Source organism: Salvelinus alpinus, chromosome 39 (assembly GCF_045679555.1).
Source record: "Salvelinus alpinus chromosome 39, SLU_Salpinus.1, whole genome shotgun sequence".
Lineage (NCBI taxonomy): Eukaryota > Metazoa > Chordata > Actinopteri > Salmoniformes > Salmonidae > Salvelinus > Salvelinus alpinus.
Window position 1 is genome coordinate 8832609 of NC_092124.1, and position 22453 is coordinate 8855061.

Below are 22453 nucleotides of genomic sequence, written 5' to 3' on the forward strand. Positions count from 1 at the left end.
TGGTTATAAACTATTTGTCATCCAGTAGGCTTAGTGTAGTGCTAGAGCAAAAACCAAAACGTGCACTCTTTGGGTTCCCGATGACCAAGTTTGGGAAACGTTGGATTAGACTAAGATCAACATACTGTATATTCACAGTGGCACATTTCCTATTGCCAAAGATGGCCCAATAACAAGGTCCCTGAGTCCATATTCATCAACCCTTTTCCCGATCTCTGGGCCAAAAAATTGCCTATCTGCCCCCCAGTCACTATTGTCCTCATAAGATTGAATACTTTCTTACATTTAGTCTCAATACATGTAATATGATGCCTCCATGTAAGCTTTTTCTCAAACCATAGCCCCAAATACTTAAATTCTGTTACCATTTCCAATCATTGTAAATATAATCTATCACTGACATCTTCCTTTATCTTTTTGTTTCGCGAACATGGTTTAAATACAGATAACTTGAAACCCCATGATAAGGATCATTCCTCTGCTACTAAAACCGCTCCTTGCCTTTTATCTATTACAATGGCACCATCATCTGCATATAAGGCCGCCCCATACCCGGTCCGATATTTCCTAAGATATCATCAACGTGAATAAGGTGGGACTAATGGTGCTACCCTGTGGAGTTCCATTTTCCACCTCATATTCTCTTGATAACTCCGATTCCAACCTGACCTGGAAGGTTCGGTCAAACAAATCCATAATCCAGTTGTATAGGTGGGAGAATGTACACATGCCATGCAATGTAATCAGTAGACCTTCCCTCCACATTGTATCATATGCTTTTTTGTGTCAAAATATACTTTTGACATCACTTCCTTCATTGCCAAAGCTTTGGTCACCTAGGTACTAACTGTAACCAATGCATCAAGGGTAGTCCTTCTTTTTCTGAATCCACTCTGAGATGGACTTAATAGACCCCTATGTTCCAGATAATGCAGCAATCTACCCACAATCTAATTTTCTATTAGTTTACAGAGATTTTATGTAAGTGCAATAGGTCTATAACTAGCAGGACTGGATGGATCTTTACCAGGCTTCAGCTGATTTCTTTTTATCCACAACACCATGATGTGTTTACAAATAACAAAGTAATTATATAACTACAGTATAGGACTCAAGCGTAGTGGGGATGGGTAAACACTCCATGTTGAAAGTGTGTTTATTATCTGTGTGTATGTACCTGAGGGAGTGTATGTCTGTGTAATCTGTATCACCTCTCTTTTCCAGGAGGAGGAGGGTCCAGAGGTGCTGCTGGTGAAAGAGGAGGGGTGTGAGGAGGGTCTGGGAAAGCCTCAGGGGAACATGGTCATGGAGGACAACCAGACTACACCTCCTCCTGAACCCACAGAGGATCCAGCTAAGCAGCACAGGACCACACACAGTCTTACTGAGGTGAGCCTATTGTGAACTACTGGCTGAATGGTATTCGATCAGGGCCCGTTTTCAAAAAGCCTCTCTGAGTAGGAGTGCCTTTTAGATCAGAATGAATAAGACTATATAGACAGGTAGGGAACTGATCATCGATCAGCACTTCTACTCTGATATTTTTTGTGGATCCGGGCCCAGATCTTGATACATTTTATCCTAAGTGTGGGACCATGCCTTTCAATGATCAAACCATTAGAGTGTCAAGTAATCAAATCAACTAACATGTTTGCATAGTACTCATAGCAATCCCTCATTGCCCAATCAGAAGATGCTCCATAGCAGGGTGCTTATATCAGATTTCTCACTCTGTATCTCTTACAGTCAGTAGACTGTAAGAGCATTTTGCTACACTCGCATTAACATCTGCTAACCATGTGTATGTGACCAATAAAATTTGATTTGACATGTAGGATAGGAAGCCTGATCTGCTGCTAATAAAATAAGACACCATACAAGATGGATCAGAGAGCATTGATCTGCTGAGTGGACTAAAGATGGGGGCGCAAGGTAAGGGAGAAATACATATAGCCTACATACAGTAATAGATCTTCAATGGGAATTTTCTTCATTCATAAAATGAAATCAATACAACTTATGTTTACTTACAAAAATACACAATGTATGAACTTGACCAGGTAATTGACAAAAACTCCAGAGTAGAGTTCTCTGTCATGTTTTTAAAGTATATTTTCTAAACTCTTCATGCAGGTGGTTGGCTGGAGGCTAACAGAGGAGACTGGGCGGCCATCTTGGATTCCCATAGATGGGGAGGACATCACTGAGCATGCCAGGACCAGCGGCGACATAGTGGAGGTCAGTGGATTGGACAGTGTCTTCAACTCTGGGCTGGGGAACAACACTGTTAACTGTCGGGGTAGGTTCCTTGTCAATCATTGGCTTATTGGTGAAATCAGCAGTCAGACAATACATTTTTTAAGTAAATCAATCAAACCTTTATTTCAGACAGAAGTTGACAATGGAAACACAGCATGTGTGTTTCAGATTAAGTTCTGCATCCCACCTAAGGGCGCAGCTGATTTTATACAAGTGATCACTCCCTGGTGGTATGATCACCTACGTCAATGTATGTATACAGCAATATGCTGAGGTTACCTTATAAGGTAACCTAGTACACTAGCTTCTCTGAATTCATTAGCATTGTCCACTGTCACACAAGATCAAAATGTCAAAACCAGACAGTGGTTACTTCTCTTTATCTAGTTTCGGTCTGACTCAGACTTAGTCTGCAAGCACACTCTTACAACAGCTAGGTCTTAACCACAAATACTAATATAGATGGCTTGTACAACGTATAGTGGCAGAGTTTTAGGCACATAACAGTATCTATTATAAGGCCTGCAGCAAAACATATGACTCTTAAGGTCGCCTTAATCAATAATGGGGAGGGTCTTTGGGACCCTAACCCCTTCATAACCACAATCAGAAACACAGTCGAATACAGAACAACAACCAAACTTAGTCTCCATGACAACAGACTGGCAGAGACGAGGGCAAGGTGTAGATTTGGTCTACGGGGAGGTGTCCATATGCGTTGGGAGAGAACAGACACAGACTTGGCTAGCGATGCTCCATCCTGCTATTATAGTTGTGATTCAGAGAGACTGACGCCTCAGGTTAACCCCCTAACAGGTGCTGCCTTCAGCCTGCCTTCTATAGGATCTATCAACTGAACCATGGATCCTGCAACAACACAAACACTGCCTGACCTTCATCCTTCTCTCCTTATGTTAAACCAGACCTCAGACAATGTCAGTTCCTCAACACTAAATCGCTACACAAGCCCATTGACAAATGACAGTAGTAGTAACGCTATCAGCAGATCTAATGGCAAAGAGAAGCATTTCCCCAAACAGGTGGAGATCCAACAAGAGGATGCACACGGGGGTTGTACACTTTTGGCTGTACCCAGTGTCAGATGCGCTTTGCCAATGCTTGTCACCTGAAGAGGCACCAGAGGGTCCACACGGGATATATCTATTAGCTGCTCCCAGTGTGACAAAAGGTTCTTCCACCAGCATCATCTGAAGATGTTACTTGAAGGTCCACACGGGAGAGAGGCCACTCGCCTGTATGCAATGAGTTTCTCAGAGAGGAGCTATCTCAGGAATGACCCGCAGAAAATGCACATGGCCCATGTATAGAGTATAGTGACATGTAATGTAGTCCTAGTTAGTTAGTTTGTAGTTAATTCTGTTGGTTTTGGATGTAGTAGGGAACTGGATGAGGTGAACTGAGGAAAGAATGAGTATGATGAGGCAGGGTTGATGGTTGGTGTGATGGCATCTGTAAAAATGCTTCTCTGATAAAGTGACAACCATGTCCTGTTTGATGCCTGTGTTTTATCATGTGGAAATGATAGTGCCTTAATTCATGTTTATTTGACATGAAGATGTGTGTAATGTTGAACCTTTTCCAAAGTATTCTCAAATAAATGTTCTCAAAGCGAGGGTACCAAATGTACAGAAAGGCAGAGGCTACGAATAGAGTTTTCATCCCCTCTTTCTCAAATCTAAGGATCCAAATCACATTCTGCGCATGTGTTATTTACGCATGTTCAAGTTTCTCTATTTACTCACCCTCTTCTGAACCCAAAAGCAATTTGATCGATATGATGATATAGCCGATGTCTCATATGTCTGAACAGCTTTTTAATGAAAGTTCCAAAAATATGTATGAAGGCTACAACCTTCTCTGTCTGGTGTAACTGATATTGCTGTAAAAAATAGTCTCAAACAAGACGGTCTACACATTGGGACAAAACAATTAGCGTTTTGTGTGATGATATAAATCTTTATAGTTATGCTGCCATATAGCCAGTTTTCTGCCTCCTGTTTAGCCCATGTTTGCAATGATGATGAAAAAATAACATTGCTAGACGACTGTTACAAGAGACATAACTATGTTTTTTCTAACTGTTTTGTGTACAGTTGAAGTCGGAAGTTTACATACACCTAGGTTGGAGTCATTAAATATCGTTTTTCAACCACTCTACAAATTTCTTTTCAACAAACTATAGTTTTGGCAAGTCGGTTAGGACATCTGCTTTGTGCATGACACAAGTCATTTTTCCAACAGTTGTTTACAGACAGATTATTTCACTTATAATTCACTGTATCACAATTCCAGTGGGTCAGAAGTTAACATACACTAAGTTGACTGTGCCTTTAAACAGCTTGGAAAATTCCAGAAAATTATGTCATGGCTTTAGAAGCTTCTAATAGGCTAATTGACATCATTTGAGTCAATTGGAGGTGTACCTGTGGATGTATTTCAAGGCCTACCTTCAGACTCGGTGCCTCTTTCCTTGACATCATGGGAAAATCAAAAGAAATCAACCAAGACCTCAGAAAAAAATGTGTAGACCGCCACAAGTCTGGTTCATCCTTGGGAGCAATTTCCAAACACCTGAAGGTACCACGTTCATCTGTACAAACAATAGTACGCAAGTATAAACACCATGGGACCACGCAACCGTCATACCGCTCAGGAAGGAGACGTGGTCTGTCTCCTAGAGATGAACGTACTTTGGTGCGAAAAGTGCAAATCAATCCCAGAACAACAGCAAAGGACCTTGTGAAGATGTTGGAGGAAACAGGTACAAAAGTATCTATATCCACAGTAAAATGAGTCCTATATCGACCTAACAGGCCGCTCAGCAAGGAAGAAGCCACTGCTCCAAAACAACCATAATAAAAGCCAGACTATGGTTTGCAACTGCACATGGGGACAAAGATCGTACTTTTTGGAGAAATGTCCTCTGGTCTGATGAAACAAAAATAGAACTGTCTGGCCATAATGACCATCATTATGTTTGGAGGAAAAAGGGGGAGGGTTGCAAGCCGAAGAACACCATCCCAATCGTGAAGCACGCGGGTAACAGCATCATGTTGTGGGGGGTGCTTTGCTGCAGGAGGGACTGGTACACTTCACAAAATAGATGGCATCATGAGGCAGGACAATTATGTGGATATATTGAAGCAACATCTCAAGACATCAGTCAGGAAGTTAAAGCTTGGTCGCAAATGGGTCTTCCAAATGGACAATGACCCCAAGCATACTTCCAAAGTTGTGCCAAAATGGCTTAAGGACAACAAAGTCAAGGTATTTAAGTGGCCATCACAAAGTCCTGACCTCAATCCGATAGAAAATTTGTGGGCAGAACTGAAAAAGCGTGTGCAAGCAAGGAGGCCTACAAACCTGACTCAGTTACACCAGCTCTGTCAGGAGGAATGGGCCAAAATTCACCCAACTTATTGTGGGAAGCTTGTGGAAGGCTACCCAAAACGTTTGACCCAAGTTAAACAATTTAAAGGCAATGCTACCAAATACTAATTGAGTGTATGTAAACTTCTGATCCACTGGGAATGTGATGAAAGAAATAAAAGCTGAAATAAATCATTCTCTCAACTATTATTCTGACATTTCACATTCTTAAAATAAAGTGGTGATCCTAACTGACCTAAGACAGGGCATTTTTATGAGGATTAAATGTCAGGAATTGCGAAAAACTGAGTTTAAATGTATTTAGCTAAGGTGTATGTAAACTTCCGGCAGTGGAGTCACAGAGCATCAGCTGAAATGAGAAGGCTAGTAGATCCCGCATGCGCAGAAATCTCTATTTTTAGCAACAGCAAGGTTCCAGAAAATCCAGAACTGCAGCCACTTGGTTACAGAAAAAGTAAAGTGTTACCATATTGAGAAAAGTTATTTTACTCTTAATGTATCGTTTTGTGCAATAAAACTACTGTACACGTTATGTGAGTGTTTTGTTGAAATTAAATACGAACTACTCTGTGCTGACTGACTTGGTTATTTTTGTATCATTGCAGTTTCCCTTATCTCATTTGAACCAAAACATTATACTTAATTATTGAATCAACCATTATGGAAATGTTTTTAAACTCCAAAGGCCCCATATTGTTAGTTACTTTAACCACAGTGTTAGAAATGGGCTTGACTGTGGTTAACATTTTGTTTCTGTGTGTACAGCAAAGAGTTTCTTATATAAACCTGTATATCCTTTTCTGTAAAATTAGTGTTTGCAGTCAATGAGAACCTGCTGAAATCTGGTGTTGCTGGTGGTAGAGACTGGACCTCTGAAGCGGCTGGCTCCAGATCAGGACCTTAGATCAAGAGCCTTCACTCTTCCTTCCCAAGTCGGAACCAGGATCAAACCACAAGGGACAAAAACTCCACCACCACACAGAACACAACCAGTGGACAGGTGGGCTGAACAACCTCAGTCCTGGTGGTCATCAGAGAGATGGATGGTCCAGTCAGGGATCCAGTCTGCAGCCCAGACCCTTCTCTTCACAGTCTCAGTGCAGGGATGAAGCAGGGCCTGGAGCTGATAGAGATAGACCCTCCGTTTCCTATGATACAAACACCACAGTATCAATGATTAACAGAACAGGTCACCCTGGGCTTCAGCCTTCACAGAGAGTAGTGGGAGACTAGGAGGTCTGTCTTCTTCAGGGTCTCATCTTTAATATAGATCCTTTCTGTTCAGTGTAAACGCAAGTGGTCCGAGTATGGAAAGTCATGACAGTGAGGATGAGTGGGTTTGTGGCGAAAAAGGAAGGAAACCACAGAAGTAAAGTTGTCGTGGAAACCCTTAGACTCGTCTTTAGTCTGAGTGAGTGTTTTGGAAATCTGTTTTAAGTCTCAATAGATGTCATGGAATGGGTTAGGTGAAGTGGTGTCAGAGTCACAAGAAGTGGGTTTATTTTGATTTTTTGTGTGTCTGCAGAGTAGAAGAGGTGTGCATTGTGTCTCAAGAAGATATGAGTGGAATGTTTTGTGTATGGATCTTCAAAGCAGAGCACCTATCAACAGGATTATATCTGGGATGGTGCATAAAGTGTGTACAGATTTAATACCTGAGGAAGTAGGTGGAGTTATTGGAGCAGGTTGACTGACCCGTATGGTAGATTTAATGAAGAAATACACTTAATCCACAATCTCTCCCTCATGTAAAGTTGGGCTATGTGAGATACCCTTTAAGAGCCTACATGCTAAATATTTGGTAAGGTGTCAAGTGTATGCAGACAGGAAGAGTATCGAATGCTAGTGGAGGTTAGATGCACCCGGATCGAACAAGACAGAATTGGACTGTCCAGCGTGTGTCCTACATGGAGGCGGTGAGAAGAGTTGAAGGAACGAGTAGAGCTGTAGATGCGTGCATCAGTGAATGTGTGTGTAAAAATGTGTGCTTTGTAGCATTTATTGCAATGGTCATTAACTGCACAGCACAAACGGAGAAGAAATAGGACTAAATTGGCATAATTTTAAGTGCAGCTGAACGTTTTTTGTGGGACTCAGGGATTTGACAGAAGAGGCAGTACAAGTAACCCTATCAACGAAGATACTGCCCTAACAGACTCCTGAGCCTGTGTTGGGATGTGATTTAAATTGTAATGTGACTGAAGGAGGGGGAGTTTTATTTTTTACTTTGTATAATGTCGGTTTTAACCCGTAGTTTACCACCCATACAATAGGTGGCGGCATGCACCTCTAACAGTTTTTTGCGAACCGTCATAAAATCAAAGAAGTTAACGGAAGTTACCAGATACCGTTACCAAGAACAATTTCCTCTTTTGAATTTGTATGGGTTATTTAGATGTTTATTAACATCATGGAACTCACAATATGACTCATTTAACTAGACAGTATCACATACTAACCTCAGGTAGTCTTTAATTCGCGTTGGAGACGAGACTTGGTTGATTTATGTTATCTAGGTAACGCTAGCAAGCTAGCTGCTAACCTTAGCTAACAATAATGGCTAACAGTAATTGTATGGTTTTTCACACTCAAATAGCCTCCGTCATGGAGGTGCTAGCGAATGCGGCCGTGGCAGAGATCTGTAAACTCGTAGATGACGACTATGCAGTGTTTCGTTTAGAAATAACTCAAAGCCAGAAAGAAAACAGGGGATTACGGAGGAAACTACAGTTACTGGAACTGAAGGTGGCACGGGAGCGGGCAGAGAGGACAATACGAGAGCGTGTCCTCGCTAGTCGTCCAAGTAGTGTCAAAGTCGTCGACCGATACAGAATAGCAAGAGGTACATTTGACAAAAGGCCGCCCGTTAATGCCTGTAGCCCCATTACTCTGCATTAGCCAGCAGATCCGACCAGCTTGCTTGCAGCTGCACTAGGTCTAGGTCAGCCATATTTTCTGAGTAGATTAAAACAACGGAGCCGGGGCGAGACATGGCTCAGAAAGCATACCTCAATCCAGGGATTAAAAAATGCTTTGTATTCTGAATTGTCCAATTATCCCAACTGTTACACTGAGAGAATTGAAAGACTGCTAGTTTTTCTGGAAAACTGGACTGTTCGTTATCATGCTAGGTAGCAGAAACCACAGCGGCCATTTTGGGAATGGCAGTGTCAGCCAATCAGCTCCTTTGTTGTTCAACGCCATTCCATAATGGCTACTGTTAGCTAGCATGAGGACAAACATGGCAGTTTAGCACTCTCACTAGCACTCTTCAATATTCTCTGTGTAACAGTTGGGATAATGGGACAAGAGTGTCCAAAGCAGTTCTCAATAGAAGTACATTTTCTAAACCATATCTCACTCCGGCTCCACATTTCTTAATCTACACAGGAAGTCTGTCAAATCCTAGTGCAGCTGTAAATAAGCAGATATGATCTGCTGGCTACCCTCTGCACGTGTTCAGATGTGTTAGCCAGAATTGTGTCTTGGTCAGTTTTTGAATAATAAGCAATAATTCCCCCAATTAATTAGCTATCTTGCGCAAAGACACATGATCATTTCGAACCAGACTCTTATCTGATTATTGATTTACCCCATTTCCTATTTTTTACTAAATGAAAACAATGTGATACATGGAACACTATACATTGATCAATAAATAGTATATTAAGAAGTTGAGAAGTGTTACCTTGCATTCTAGCCAATTCTAGACAGTGACAAAACTGTCAATAGTGTACAATATAGCATTGACAGTAGCTAACCTAACTGCCTCTTTTCCCCCAATCACTCTCCCAGGTGAAGGACATCTCACTGAAGGCTACAGAAGCATTGTGAAGCCAGCGGGACACAATACATGGAGAGATGACCAACCAATCACTGTTGATGAGGGGAGTGGAAACTCAACCCAGCACATTATCGTGATAGAGGTTAGTGTAATAGTATTACATCAAAATTACAGTACATCAAATGTGTCCAGTTTATTTCAGAAAGGCTCCCCTCAGCTGTTCACTTGCTTACATCCTCATTTATCTGTGAGATTTCAATATTACATTGTTATCCAATTCTACTCATGATACCGGTAATAACTGGGGATGGGCATTTGAAATATTTTCACTATTCAAATAATTATAATTGTATTTAATTGAGACAAAGCCTTTTCATAGTTAAAATAGGCCTATGATTTTTTTCATTCCAAAATGAATACTGTTGCAAGTATTCGAATACTAACCTCCATTCAGATATTCAAATAACCTCTCCCATTCCTGGTAATAACCTCCTCTCTTCTTATGTCAGTCTGCAGATGCAGAGGATGCAGGTCCTGGGGTCAAGCAGGAGAGGACTGGAGGAGAGGAGGACCCACAACACAGCATTGACATCCAGACTGGAGCAGCGTCTGGAGTGGCGCCCCCTGTAGCCACAGAGGACCTATCCACCCCCAACGCGCCCCAGGCCAAGACATGGCACAGCATCACGGAGGTCAGTGGAACGTGGAATGCCGTCCTTAAGTCAGAGACAGACACCAAGACTTTAACTGTAACACACAGAATCTGACCACAGATCAGACCCATAAAGACTGAGTCTGGGGCCACTAGGCTGTCCTGTTCCCAGCTCAGAGTATTTACCGGTATTTCACCAGAGCCAGAGGACAGTTCATTCCCCTGGAGATGGTGAGGCGTTAGACACTAGTGTTGATGATCTATCTTGTTCTTACACTACAGAGATGGACTCTGGCAACATGCCTGTGGGGTTTAGACACACAGAATGATCTGTCTAGAGGAGAATGGAACTGGTACAATAGTATTGTATACTCTGAAGGGTGCCTAGATTTGAAAGGGTAGGTTGTAGTCTTTGGTAGATGAGATGACTTTGAAAGTGGAGGGTGACGCTCCTCCCACATGGAATGCAGATAGTCACCTAGGAGACGGACACTCACTGCAAATATTTCTTAGATTACAGGGGAAGCTTTGAGACAAATCCAAATGTCACGACCCACTCCCCTGTACATGCGTTCAGGGATCGCGATCCAGTGTTCATGCCGATGGCACTTTCCGATTCACACGGCCGTGTCCTTTTCGATCAGGTTTTGAACTCAAATGACAGAGCTCGAGCCCAGGCTCAGGGAGGTCGCGCAACATCAGGGGGTAGTAAAGAGAAACGGTTCCTCTGCATGTTCTGTAACAAAGGCTTTAGCTGCCTTCATTGGGTGGGGATCCACCAGAGGGTCCACACAGGGGTGAAATCCTTCAGCTGTATTCAGAGTTACATGCACTTAGCCCAGGCTTGCATTCTGAAGAGGCACCAGAGGAGGCATACAGGGGAGAAATCCTACAGCTGCACCCAGTGTGAGAAGAGGTTCTCCCGCCAGGACCATCTGAAGATGCACATGAAGGTCCACATGGGAGAGAGGCCGTTCGCCTGTACTCACTGCGGGAAGAGGTTCTCAGAGAGGAGCTATCTCAGGATACACTGGCAGAATTACCATTCCAGTCTATAACATAGAAAGTAACCATTCTGCTCGATAGCTTCTGAGGTTTAGATCAAACCCTGCATTAAAGACAAAGATTAATTTTCTTTGTTGTCAGCAAAACATATCCACCGATGCATTTGGAGTAACAGATTTCAGTATAGAATATTACTGGGTAGAATATTGCATCTATACATTGTGTGATATACAGTGCCTAGTGAAAGTCTACACACACCTTGCACAGTCTTCACATTTTGCTGCCTTAAAATTAAGTCTAAAAAGGGATTAATTCGGATTTAGAAAGTTAAAGTATTGTGGTGGCAACACCTAACCCTGGAACAGTTGTATTCTTCACAAATTATACACATTTTAATGCCAAATACACACCAGAATGACTTTCCAAGAGGTGTTGAGTGATCCTGACTTAAATCTGAGACAATGTTTGAATATTGCTGTCCATCAATTATTCCCAATCCAATGTACTGAATTTGAGCAATATTGACAGGAACAATGAATATACAAGTAAAAGAATAGAAAGACTTGAGTAAATAAGGATAAAGTGTGTGTGTGTGTGTGTGTGTGTGTGTGTGTGTTTGACGTACCAGTCAACAGTTTGGACACCTACTCATTCCAAGTTTTTTATTTATTTAGACTATTTTCTACATTGTAGAATAATAGTGAAGACATCAAAACTATGAAGTAACACACAAGGAATCATGTAGTAACCAGAAAAGTGTTAAACGAATCAAAATATATTTGAGATTCTTCAAATTAGTCACCCTTTGCCTTGATGACAGCCTTGCGCAGTCTTGCCATTCTCTCAACCAGTTTCATGAGGTAGTCACCTGGAATGCATTTCAAAACTGAATTTGTGGAATCTGTCTGTCCTGAGTGGCGCAGCGGTCTAAGGCACTGCATCTCAGTGCAAGAGGTGTCACTGCAGTCCCTGGTTCGAGTCCAGGCTGTATCACATCTGGCTGTGATTGGGAGTCCCATAGGGCAGCGCACAATTGGCCCAGCATCGTCCGGGTTTGGCCGGAGTAGGCCGTCATTGTAAATAAGAATTTGTTCTTAACTGACTTTTCTAGTTAAATAAAAATGATTTAAAAAATTGCCTTGACGACAACTTTGCACACTCTTGGCATTCTCTCAACCAGCTTCATGAGGAATGCTTTTCCAATGGTCTTGAAGGAGTTCCCACATATGCTGAGCACTTGTTGGCTGCTTTTCCTTCACTCTGCGGTCCAACTCATCCCAAACCAACTCAATTGAGTTGTCAGGTGATTGTGGAGGCCAGGACATCTGATGCAGCACTCCATCACTCTCCTTGATCAAATAGCCCTTACACAGCCTGTAGGTGTGTTTGGGGTCCTTGTCTGTTGAAAAACAAATGATAGTCCCACTATGCACAAATTAGATGATGGCGTATCGCTGCAAAATGCTGTGGTAGCCATACTGGTTAATTGTGCCTTGAATTTTAAATAAATCACAGACAGTGTCACCAGCAAAGCACCATCACATCTCCTAGTCCATGCTTCACGGTGGGAACCACACATGCAGAAATCATCCATTCACCTACTCTGCGTCTCAAAGACATGGCGGTTGGAACCAAAAATCTCACATTTGGACTCATCAGACCAAAGGAAAGATTTCCACCGGTCTAATGTCCATTCTCGTGTTTCTTGGCCCAAGCAAGTCTTCTTCTTATTGGTGTCCTTTAGTAGTGGTTTCTTTGCAGCAATTCAACCATAAAGGCCTGATTCACTCAGTCTCCTCTGAACAGTTGATGTTGAGATGTGTCTGTTACTTGAACTCTGTGAAGCATTTATTTAGGCTGCAATTTCTGAGGCTGGTAACTAATGAACTTATCCTCTGCAGCAGAGGTAACTCTGGGTCTTCCTTTCCTGGCAATCCTCATGAGAGCCAATTTCATGATGGCACTTGATGGTTTTTGAGACTGCACTTGAAGGAACTTTAAAAGTTTTACGGAGTGACTGACCTTCGTGTCTTAAAGTAATGATGGACTGTCGTTTCTTTTTGCTTATTTGAGCTGTTCATGCCATAATATGGACTTGGTTTTTTACCAAATAGGGCTATCTTCTGTATAACACCCCTACCTTGTCACAACACATCTGACTGGCTCAAACGCATTAAGAAGGAAAGAAATTCCACAAATCAACTTAAGGCACACCTGTTAATTGAAATGCATTCCAGGTGACTACCTCATGAAGCTGATTGAGAAAAGGCCAAGAGTGTGCGAAGAGGTTGCTACTTTGAAGAATCTAAAATATATTTTGATTTGTTAAACACTTTTTGGGTTATTTCATAGTTGTGATGTCTTCACTATTATTCTGCAATGTAGAAAATAGTACAAATAAAGAAAAACCCTTGAATGAGTAGGTGTGTCCAAACTTTTGACTGGAACTGTATACGCCAAAAAGGTATTTTACACATTGTGTTTGTACTGTGTAGGCTATGATGTTAAAAAATGCCTATTTCATTACTTCCATTCAACTACCTAATTTTTTTCGCCAGATAGTTTTAATTTGAAAATTAATTCAGTTCATCAGGTTCATGCAGATTTTTAGTTGAGACGTTGTGTGGTTATCATGTTGTGTATTAACGTTTTAATAAACACAAAATGGGACTTTTCATTCTAAGACTTTCATTGAGACATATTTTAACATACATTACATATGATCTGCATACACACAGTACTTTATAACCAATACACTTACCAAAATAGTTTAGTCACATTTGAATGACTTTTGACTTGTCATAGCTGACTTATATTTACCCACAACATCATATTTATGTCCACCATGATGGGTTTAACGACAATGAAGTCATTCTGTAACTACAGTATAGGACTCAAACATAGTGGCGATGGGTAAACACTCCGGCGTCATACTTGCTAACATGAGAAAAAGTTTAAGTTAAACTGTTTCTCTGTCTCAAAATGTGCATCAGCCAAATAACATTGTTGATTAACTTGCACGTGATAAGAGGGTTAGCCAATTAAAATTGTCCATGTAGTTGGACGTGATCCAACACTTGTTCATTAAACCCAAAGATTCGCCTCTTCCTCTCTGTGAAAGCATTCTGATAATCAAAGCAACTAGATCACATGCGTTTAACTGACTGGTCATATAGTGTAGAGCGTCTCAAACTTTTTTCCCTTTGAAATGTAGAGTGTGAAGGGAATTGCAGCCAACAGCTTGAAGATTAAGAATGAATTTAATAAGTAGCTACGTCTTTCTTCAGCCTTTCAGACAAAGATATTGCATAAGCTATTACACGGACGTGTCCACTTAAATGTAGGCCTACAACCTTTTTATATGCATTTATAATGATCAACTTTGTCACATGCATTATTTGACTCGAGGACTAACAGTGGAGCGTCTTTTCCTCTAATAAAAACTTTCTCCCGAGGGGGATCGAAGCTCGCGGCCATCATCTCTCTCCGTCTCTGGGTTTATCACGCCACCAATTAGTGATGGCAGTCAAGAGGAAATTACAGCAATTTGACAAGAAGACCACGAGCAACTTCAACTTTTTTTTATGATGTACGCGAATATAACTTGTATAATCCTCCTACATCTTTAGTGCTATGAAAGCACATTAATATATGTGAAACGGATAGGCAAAAACTTTTTGGTCATATATGCGAGGTAGTAGCCTAGTCAAGGATGCATCATCATGCAATATTGGGACACAACACTTTACAGACCTAGACCTAGTGGAACAAAATAACCTTGAATTTGTAGGTTTTAAAATAATCCCTCTGGTGGCCAAATTGATCTATTTTAATTAATGCCATTTGTTTGTGGATAAAAAGTCTAAGGTCTTTGATAGGATGATGTGAAATTTGTTACAGGAAATAATCACTGCCACCTTGTGAGATTCGCGTAAGGATAACATGTGCCAGGTTTTCTGATCGGACCAGCTAGAATGTAAAGAAAGAGAAAGGGGGATACCTAGTCAGTTGTACAACTAAATGTATTCAACCCAACCACTCTGAATCAGAGAGGTGCAGGGGGCTGCCTTAAACAACATCCACGTCATCGGCGCCCGGGGAGCAGTTGTATAGCTTTTATCATGTGCAAGTAAATCAACAATTTTAGTTGGCTGATGCACATTTTGAGACTGAGAAACTGTTTATAATGTTAGCAAGTATGGCCTATCCATGTTGAAAGTGTGTTTATTATCTTTGTGTATGTACCTGAGGGAGTGTATGTCTGTGTTATTTGTATCACCTCTCTTCCAGGAGGAGGAGGGTCCAGAGGTGCTGCTGGTGAAGGAGGAGGGGTGTGAGGAGGGTCTGGGGAACCCTGAGGGGACTATAATCATGGAGGACAATCAGACTACACCTCCTCCTGAACCCACAGAGGAACCAGCTGAGCAGCACAGGACCACACACAGTCTCACTGAGGTGAGCCCACTGTAAACTACTGTCTGAATGGTATTAGGTCAGGGTCTGTATCCACAAAACCTCTCAAGAGTAGGAGTGATGAACTAGGATCAGTTTAGCCTTTTAGATCATAATGAATAGGATTATATGGAAAGATCAGCACTCCTACTCAGACTCTTTGTGGATACGAGCCCAGGTCTTGATAAATGTTGTCCTAAGTGTGGGACCATGCCTTTGAATTTAAAACCATGTAAAACAATCAAATCAACTAACAAGTTTCCATAGTACACATAGCAATCCCTCATTGCCAAATCAGAAGCTGCTCCATAGCAGGGTGCTCATATCAGATTTCTTGATCCAACATCCTCTCACTCTATCTCTTACAGTCAGTAGACATGGAGGATGGGAAGCCTGATCTGCTACTAGTCAAAGAGGAGACTATAGAAGACGGACCAGAGAGCATTGACCTGCTGAGTGGACTAAAGATGGGGGAGCAAGGTAAGGGAGAAATACATCTGGGTCTTTTATAAATAATGAGCTCAGAATTGGGATCAAAATTTCAAAATGGTTTGAAACAAAAAATATTTATGATTTTCTTGCAGTTCCACAGTGTACTTAAAGAAATATATGCAAATTGTCCCTTAACGCCACCTATACAACAACATAGGCCCAAGACTATACATCCTTTAAGAAGGGTTCATACAGACATTGGAAAGTCAAATTCAAGGACTTTCAGGGACTTTTTTTTCAGGCACTTAATAGTAATTTTCAAGGACCTCAATATTGTACAATTGTATAATTTATATAATTGGAAATATAGGGCCTAATATAGAACCCCCCCACCACCAAAAAGTGTCCCCCCAAAAAAGTAAACCATTACAACTTTTTTTTTGTCCTTGTCAATGCGTTGATATTCAAATTAGAATTACATTCTAAAATATGAGAATAATGTGGAGTTGCCTGACTAAATAGATTGGTTGCATGCATGGCGGTTTTCCTGTAGCCGATGCAGGCACACATAATAAAGCCGTGAATAGCGGTAGCATCAAACTCAAACTCACCGTTTGAATCTCACCATCAGTTGTTTTTTTATGAAGAGAAAGCGACCAAAAACCAGGTTCCTTTTGTACTGGAAGGATTTGTATGGAAAGACAAGTTGAAGCCAGAATTAGATGTTGTCATCCTCTTAATAACCACACGTGGTTTTACCAAAACAGAGTAGTGCAACACCCTTTAATTGAAGCAGCGGGAAACAAACGCAAGTGGCCACTCACAAAAACGGATCAAAAAAGAAATCAGGGATAATTATAAGGGAGCAGGAGGACTTATAAATTGGCTACAATAATTACAAGGACTTTTCAAGCACCAAATTGAGGAAATGTCTGATTTTCAAGGTAGGCCAATTCCAGTACTTGAATTTCTCAGCTACAAATTAAAGTTCAAGTAGGCTACTTCAAGTCCCTTGTATTATTTAAAATTACAGGTGTAACATGGAAACCAAAATGTATTTGTCATGTCATTACCAGATCATATTGGGATGAAGCCCACTGGGCTGTGTAATGTGTTGTCTTTATATCCAGAATAATTCATAGGAACAGCTTGGGTGTTGCGCAATAGTCTATCCTTCACAACTGTGTACAGTTGACTCGGTGTAATAGTCTATCCTTCACAACTGTGCACAGTAGACTCGGTGTCCAATCTGAGGCACAAAAACATATTAAAACATCAACTCATTACCTTGATGCTTTCTCTGTTAAATCTTACGAGACCCTGCTGTAAATCAAGCAGATGACCAACATCAATTCACTAGGGACATTAGATCCAACGTGGATCCATGCACAACTGTCTTCACAGGCGTAACAAATGAGACAAATATTCAGAACATTCCTCGCAAACACCTTTTTTTCCAGCACTTGTGCCGATGTTTTATCGCATTTGCTATCACTAACAGCTGTTCATCACTTGAATGTAATTCAAAAAAATTCAGATGCCGATGTGTGAAAATATCACAGCATAATTAAACAGCTCGACATCAAATGCGCATCCAACAAGTATTATGTAATTATTGAAGAACCACGTTAATGACAGTATCGACTTAGGTTTTAAGTATCAAGGTAAGGTGACTCATTCGGTTGGAAGCATTCGATTTTGCAATCTTTTTGGGGATTTGTGTCCATAAACTGTTTTCACCCCGTAACACACGGACACACAAAATGTTACGTAGTTGCACTGTATTTCTGAGATCTCTATACAAAAAACTGTCCGACAGCTAGATCGAGGATTCTTACAGGGTTAAAGTTAGTCTAATATATGATATAATGGCAACACTGCCATAAATTTAAGGACAGAAAATAATGTTTTATGTCACACAGTGTTGGACAAATCCGTCAAGACACAACCCATGAGAAAGGGTTAACAGGTTTTAAATCAACTCTGCAATTGTATTGAATATATACTATATATACAAAAGTAATTGGACACCCCTTCAAATTAGTGGTTTCGGCTATTTCATCAACATCCGTATAAAATCGAGCACACAGGCATGCAATCTCCATAGACAAACATTGGCAGTAGAGTGGCCTTACTGAAGAGCTGTGACATTCAACGTGGCAATGTCATAGCATGCCACCTTTCCAACAAGTCAGTTCAACAAATTTCTGCCCTGCTAGAGCTGCCCCGGTCAACTGTAAGTGCTGTTATTGTGAAGTAGAAACGTCTTGGAGCAACAACGGCTCAGCCATGAGGTGGTAGGCCACACAAGCTCACAGAACAGTGCTGAAGCGTGTAGTGTGTAAAAATAGTCTGTTCTCGGTTGCAACACTCACTACCGAGATCCAAACTCCCTCTGGAAGCAACGTCAGCATTAGAATTATTAGGCAGGAGCTTCATGAAATGGGTTTCCATGGCGGGCAGCTGCACACAAGCCTAAGATTACCATGCGCAATGCCAAGCGTCGGCTGGAGTGGTGTAAAGCTTGCTGCCATTGGATTCTGGAGCAGTGGAAACGCGTTCTCTGGAGTGATGAATCATGCTTCAACCTCGAAGTCCGACGGATGAATCTGGGTTTGGCGGATGCCAGGAGAACACTACCTGCCCCAATGCATAGTGCCAACTGTAAAGTTTGGTGGAGGAGGAATAATGGTCTGGGGCTGTTTTTCCTGGTTTGGGCTAGGTCCCTTAGTTCCAGTGAAGGGAAATCTAAACGCTACAGCATACAATGACATTCTAGACGATTCTGTGCTTCCAACTTTGTGGCAACAGTTTGGGGAAGGGCCTTTCCTGTTTCAGCATGACAATGCCCCTGTGCACAAAGCGAGGTCCATACAGAAATGGTTTGTCGATCGGTGAGGAAGAATTGACTGGCCTGCACAGTGCCTTGACCTCAACCCCATCGAACACCTTTGGGATGAATTGGAACGCTGACTGCAAGCCAGGCCTAATCGCCCAACATCAGTGCTCGACCTCACTAATGCTCGTGGTTGAATGGAAGCAAGTCCTTGCAGAAATGTTCCAACATCTAGTGGAAAGCCTTCCCAGAAGAGTGGAGGCTGTTATAGCAGCAAAGGGGGAACAATGCCATATTAATGCACAGGATTTTGGAATAAGATGTACGAGGAGCAGGTGTCCACATACTTTTGGTCTTGTAGTGTATCTATGCTCCCCCCCTTATACCTTAATGTAATGACACAAAAAAATGTGGCAGATTATTATCAATGTCTTATCAGCAGCTATAACAAGTTGTCCAGCTTAGGAAATCCTCACTGGTACCATAGTCTATAGAAAGACCCACATACAGAACATAATAGATATACTTCAATGGAAATAGTGATGCACCTGGCTATTTAATCAATACAACTTATGTTAACATACAAAAACACACATTATATTGTATTGTATGAACTTCACCAGGTAATTGACTCAAACTCCATATGTAGAGTTCTCTGCCAAGTTTGTAAAGTCTACTTTGTAACCTCTTCCTACAGATGGTTGGCTGGAGGCTAACAGAAGAGACTGGGCTGCCATCTTGGAATCTCAGACCCAGATGGGTGCAGCCAAGGGCCCGGGGGACAACATCACTGAGCAGGCCAGGACCAGAGGCGAAATAGTGGAGGTCAGTGGATGGGACAGCATCTTCAACTCTGGGCTGGGGAACAACACTGTTAACCACAACCAGAAACAGACAGTCGAACACAAAACAACATCCGATCTTAGTCTCCATGACAACAGATTGGCTGAGACCAGAGCGGGGCGTAGATTTGGTCTGCAGGGATGGGGATGTGTCGGTTCGCGGCGGGAGAGAATAGACACAGACTCGGCTAGCGATGCTCCGTCCTGTTCCTATAGTTGTGACTCAGAGGGATTGGTGGCACCTCAGGTTAACCCCCTAGCAGGTGCTGCCTTCAGCATACCTTCTATAGGATCTATCAACTGGAACATGGACCCTGCGACATCACAGACCCTCCCTGGCATTCGTCCTCCTCACACTCTCCTAATGTTAAACCAGAACTCAGACAATGCCAGTGCCTCAACACTAAATGGCTACACAAGCCCATTGACAAATGACAGTAATAGTAACGCTATCAGTAGATCTGGTGGCAAAGAGAAGCGCTTCCCGTGTTCGTTCTGTGGGAAAGCCTTCAGTTTCCCCAAACAGGTGAAGATCCACCAGAGGATGCACACAGGGGAGAAACCGTTCAGCTGCCACCTGTGCCGGGCCAGTTTTTCAGACTCATCCAACCTGAAGAGGCACCAAAGGGTCCACACAGGGGAGAAACCATACAGCTGCCCTCAGTGTGAGAAGAGGTTCTCCCACCAGCACCAGCTGAAGAGGCACCTGATGGTCCACACAGGAGAGAGGCCATTCTCCTGTATGCACTGCGGGAAGAGATTCTCAGAGAGGAGCTACCTCAGAATACACCAACAGAAAATGCATAAAGTCCATGAATAGTGTATGGTGACATGTAATGTAGTATTAGCTAGTTTGTAGTTTATTCTGTTGGTTTTCGATGTAATACAGAACTGGATGGGGTAAAATGAGGATGATGAAAATGTGTGATGAGGAAGAGTAGATGATATGATATGGTGATAGTTGGTGTGATGGTGTCTGTAAAAATGCTTCCCTGATGAAATTTGACAACCTTGTCCCGTTTGATGCCAGTGTTTTATAATGAAGCACTGATATTGCCTTAATTCATGTTTATTAATGTAGTGAAGCTGTGTGTAATGTTGAACCTATTTCAAGGCGTTCTAAAATTCAATTTATCAAAGTGAGAGTGCCTAATTTACACAAAGGATAAAGTGTTACCATAGGGAGAAAAGTTATTCTGGTCACATGTATCATTTTATGCAATAAAAGTACTGTACTTCACAATATTACAATTTTGTTGAAATTAAATACATATTCAACTCTGTGCTGACTGACTTGGTTATTCTTTTATCGTGGTAGGGACTGAGTTTGCCTTCTCAGTCGAACCAAAACATACTTAATTCTTGAATCAACACATGGACAATTTTTATAAACTCCAATGACTCCATATTATTGGGTACTTGAATCACAATATTAGAGATTGGCTTGACTGTGGTAAACATTTTATAATGTCTACAGTAAAGAGATTCTTATATAAACCTTTTCTCTGCTCTTCTGTACATTTTGTGTTTACAGTCTGCAGTCCATGAGGACCTGCTGATATCCGGTGTTGCTGGAGGGAGAGACTGGACCTCTGAAGTGGCTGGTCACAAACCCTGGCCCCGGATCCGAACCCTGGATCAGGAGCCGTCGCTCTTCCTTCGCGAGTCGGAACCAGGACCGAACCACCACCACACAGAACAAAACCAGTGGACAGGTGGAAGTCCTGTTGGTCATCAAAAAGACAGAGGCCCCAAACAGGGATCCAGTCTGCAGCCCAGACCCTTCTCTTCACAGTCTCAGTGCAGGGATGGGGCTGATAGAGATAGACCCTCCTGTTCTCATGATACAAACACCACAATATCTATGATGAACAGAGCAGGTCACCCTGGGCTTCAGCCTTCACAGAGAGTGGTGGGAGACCCCCCTGGTAGGAGTCTAACAGGAAGTCTGTCTTCTCCAGGATCTTGTCTAATGCCTGGTGAATGGGTTCATAGAAGGCCTGGGCATGGACCTCGTCCTAGCCTTCCTCAGCTGCCTCATGGGTACCCCATGAATACAGACAGTGTCAGGATGGCCGTTCACAACGAGAGTTACCTAGCCTATAACACAGCACCCAATCCCAACAACACCCAAACAATGGCTACAGGTCAAGGAGGGAGCTCAAAGACTCCTGCTTCTACCTCCTCTGGTGTCATTGGGTCACAACGTGGGAGGCCGAGCATTAGGACAGACGCGGACAAGCCGTACGCCTGTCCCACGTGTGGGAAGCGCTTCGCTAGGGCACACTATTTGAGGGAGCACCAGACCGTTCACACCAAGGAGAAGCCCTTCAAGTGCAAACTATGCTACAAGAGCTTCTCCTTCCTGAGTAACCTTACCAGACATAGGAGTGTCCACAACCGGGAGAAATCGTAGCACTGTGGTTTGAGATGTATGTCTGGGATAGTTATCATGTTAAGTGTCTTGGGTTAAGAGGGTAATTAAACCACATACCCTTCATTAACCCTTTAACTGGTCATTTGAAACAGTTTTTAGAGAGAGTAAACCTAGGCTAGAACAAGGAAAGTTGAATATTTACCTTACTGATGTGATTGATGGAATAAAGTCCTATTATTTTACTATTTTTGATAACACATTGTTCTTTCTAAACAAGTCTGCTCTCAGCTTAAAAGATACTGATCATAGGAGATATGGGTAATGTAATAAGCTGTACCTTATTTCAAATAACAGTGCACATACACTTTTTTCATTTAACCATACCCTTTGGTGACTATTTAAC

The 22453-nt window shown here is 42.0% G+C and overlaps 2 protein-coding genes and 1 long non-coding RNA gene across 4 annotated transcripts in view; 2 read left to right on the top strand and 1 right to left on the bottom strand.

The window, feature by feature from the left end:
* The window catches only part of LOC139566781 (uncharacterized), a 20699-nt gene extending 14457 nt beyond the window's left edge, over nt 1–6242 (top strand). The window contains exons 4-6 of the transcript XR_011673142.1: nt 1225–1389; nt 1836–1932; nt 2134–6242. The gene's annotated coding sequence lies outside the window, so the exon portion shown is untranslated. The remainder of the gene's footprint in view (nt 1–1224; nt 1390–1835; nt 1933–2133) is intronic.
* LOC139566820 (uncharacterized) lies at nt 3407–8264 on the bottom strand. The gene is made up of 2 exons (XR_011673162.1): nt 8130–8264; nt 3407–6818 (listed from the first exon to the last, which is right to left on the bottom strand). It is a non-coding gene; the product is annotated as an uncharacterized lncRNA (long non-coding RNA).
* LOC139566747 (uncharacterized) lies at nt 7947–22295 on the top strand. Of its 2 annotated transcripts, XM_071388034.1 has the most exons (7): nt 7974–8512; nt 9466–9596; nt 9964–10146; nt 15402–15566; nt 15932–16043; nt 19529–19656; nt 21208–22295. In XM_071388034.1, the coding sequence occupies exons 1-7, from the start codon at nt 8227–8229 to the stop codon at nt 22087–22089; spliced, it is 1887 nt and encodes a 628-aa protein (XP_071244135.1). In that variant the 5' UTR covers nt 7974–8226; the 3' UTR covers nt 22090–22295. The 2 variants fall into 2 exon arrangements, with proteins under 2 accessions (XP_071244136.1, XP_071244135.1); XM_071388035.1 differs by lacking the exon at nt 21208–22295 and having other exon boundaries at nt 7947–8512; nt 19529–20956.
* Nucleotides 22296–22453: the final 158 nt, after the last annotated feature.

What these genes read in the sequence shown, in the direction of transcription:
- LOC139566747 (XM_071388034.1), top strand. Translation starts at nt 8,227, where the DNA reads ATGGCTAACAGTAATTGTATGGTTTTTCACACTCAAATAGCCTCCGTC. An exon ending in AGCACATTATCGTGATAGAG is followed by an intron (nt 9,597 to 9,963) that starts GTTAGTGTAATA and finishes TTCTTATGTCAG; the next exon opens with TCTGCAGATGCAGAGGATGC. An exon ending in CCAGAGGCGAAATAGTGGAG is followed by an intron (nt 19,657 to 21,207) that starts GTCAGTGGATGG and finishes TTGTGTTTACAG; the next exon opens with TCTGCAGTCCATGAGGACCT.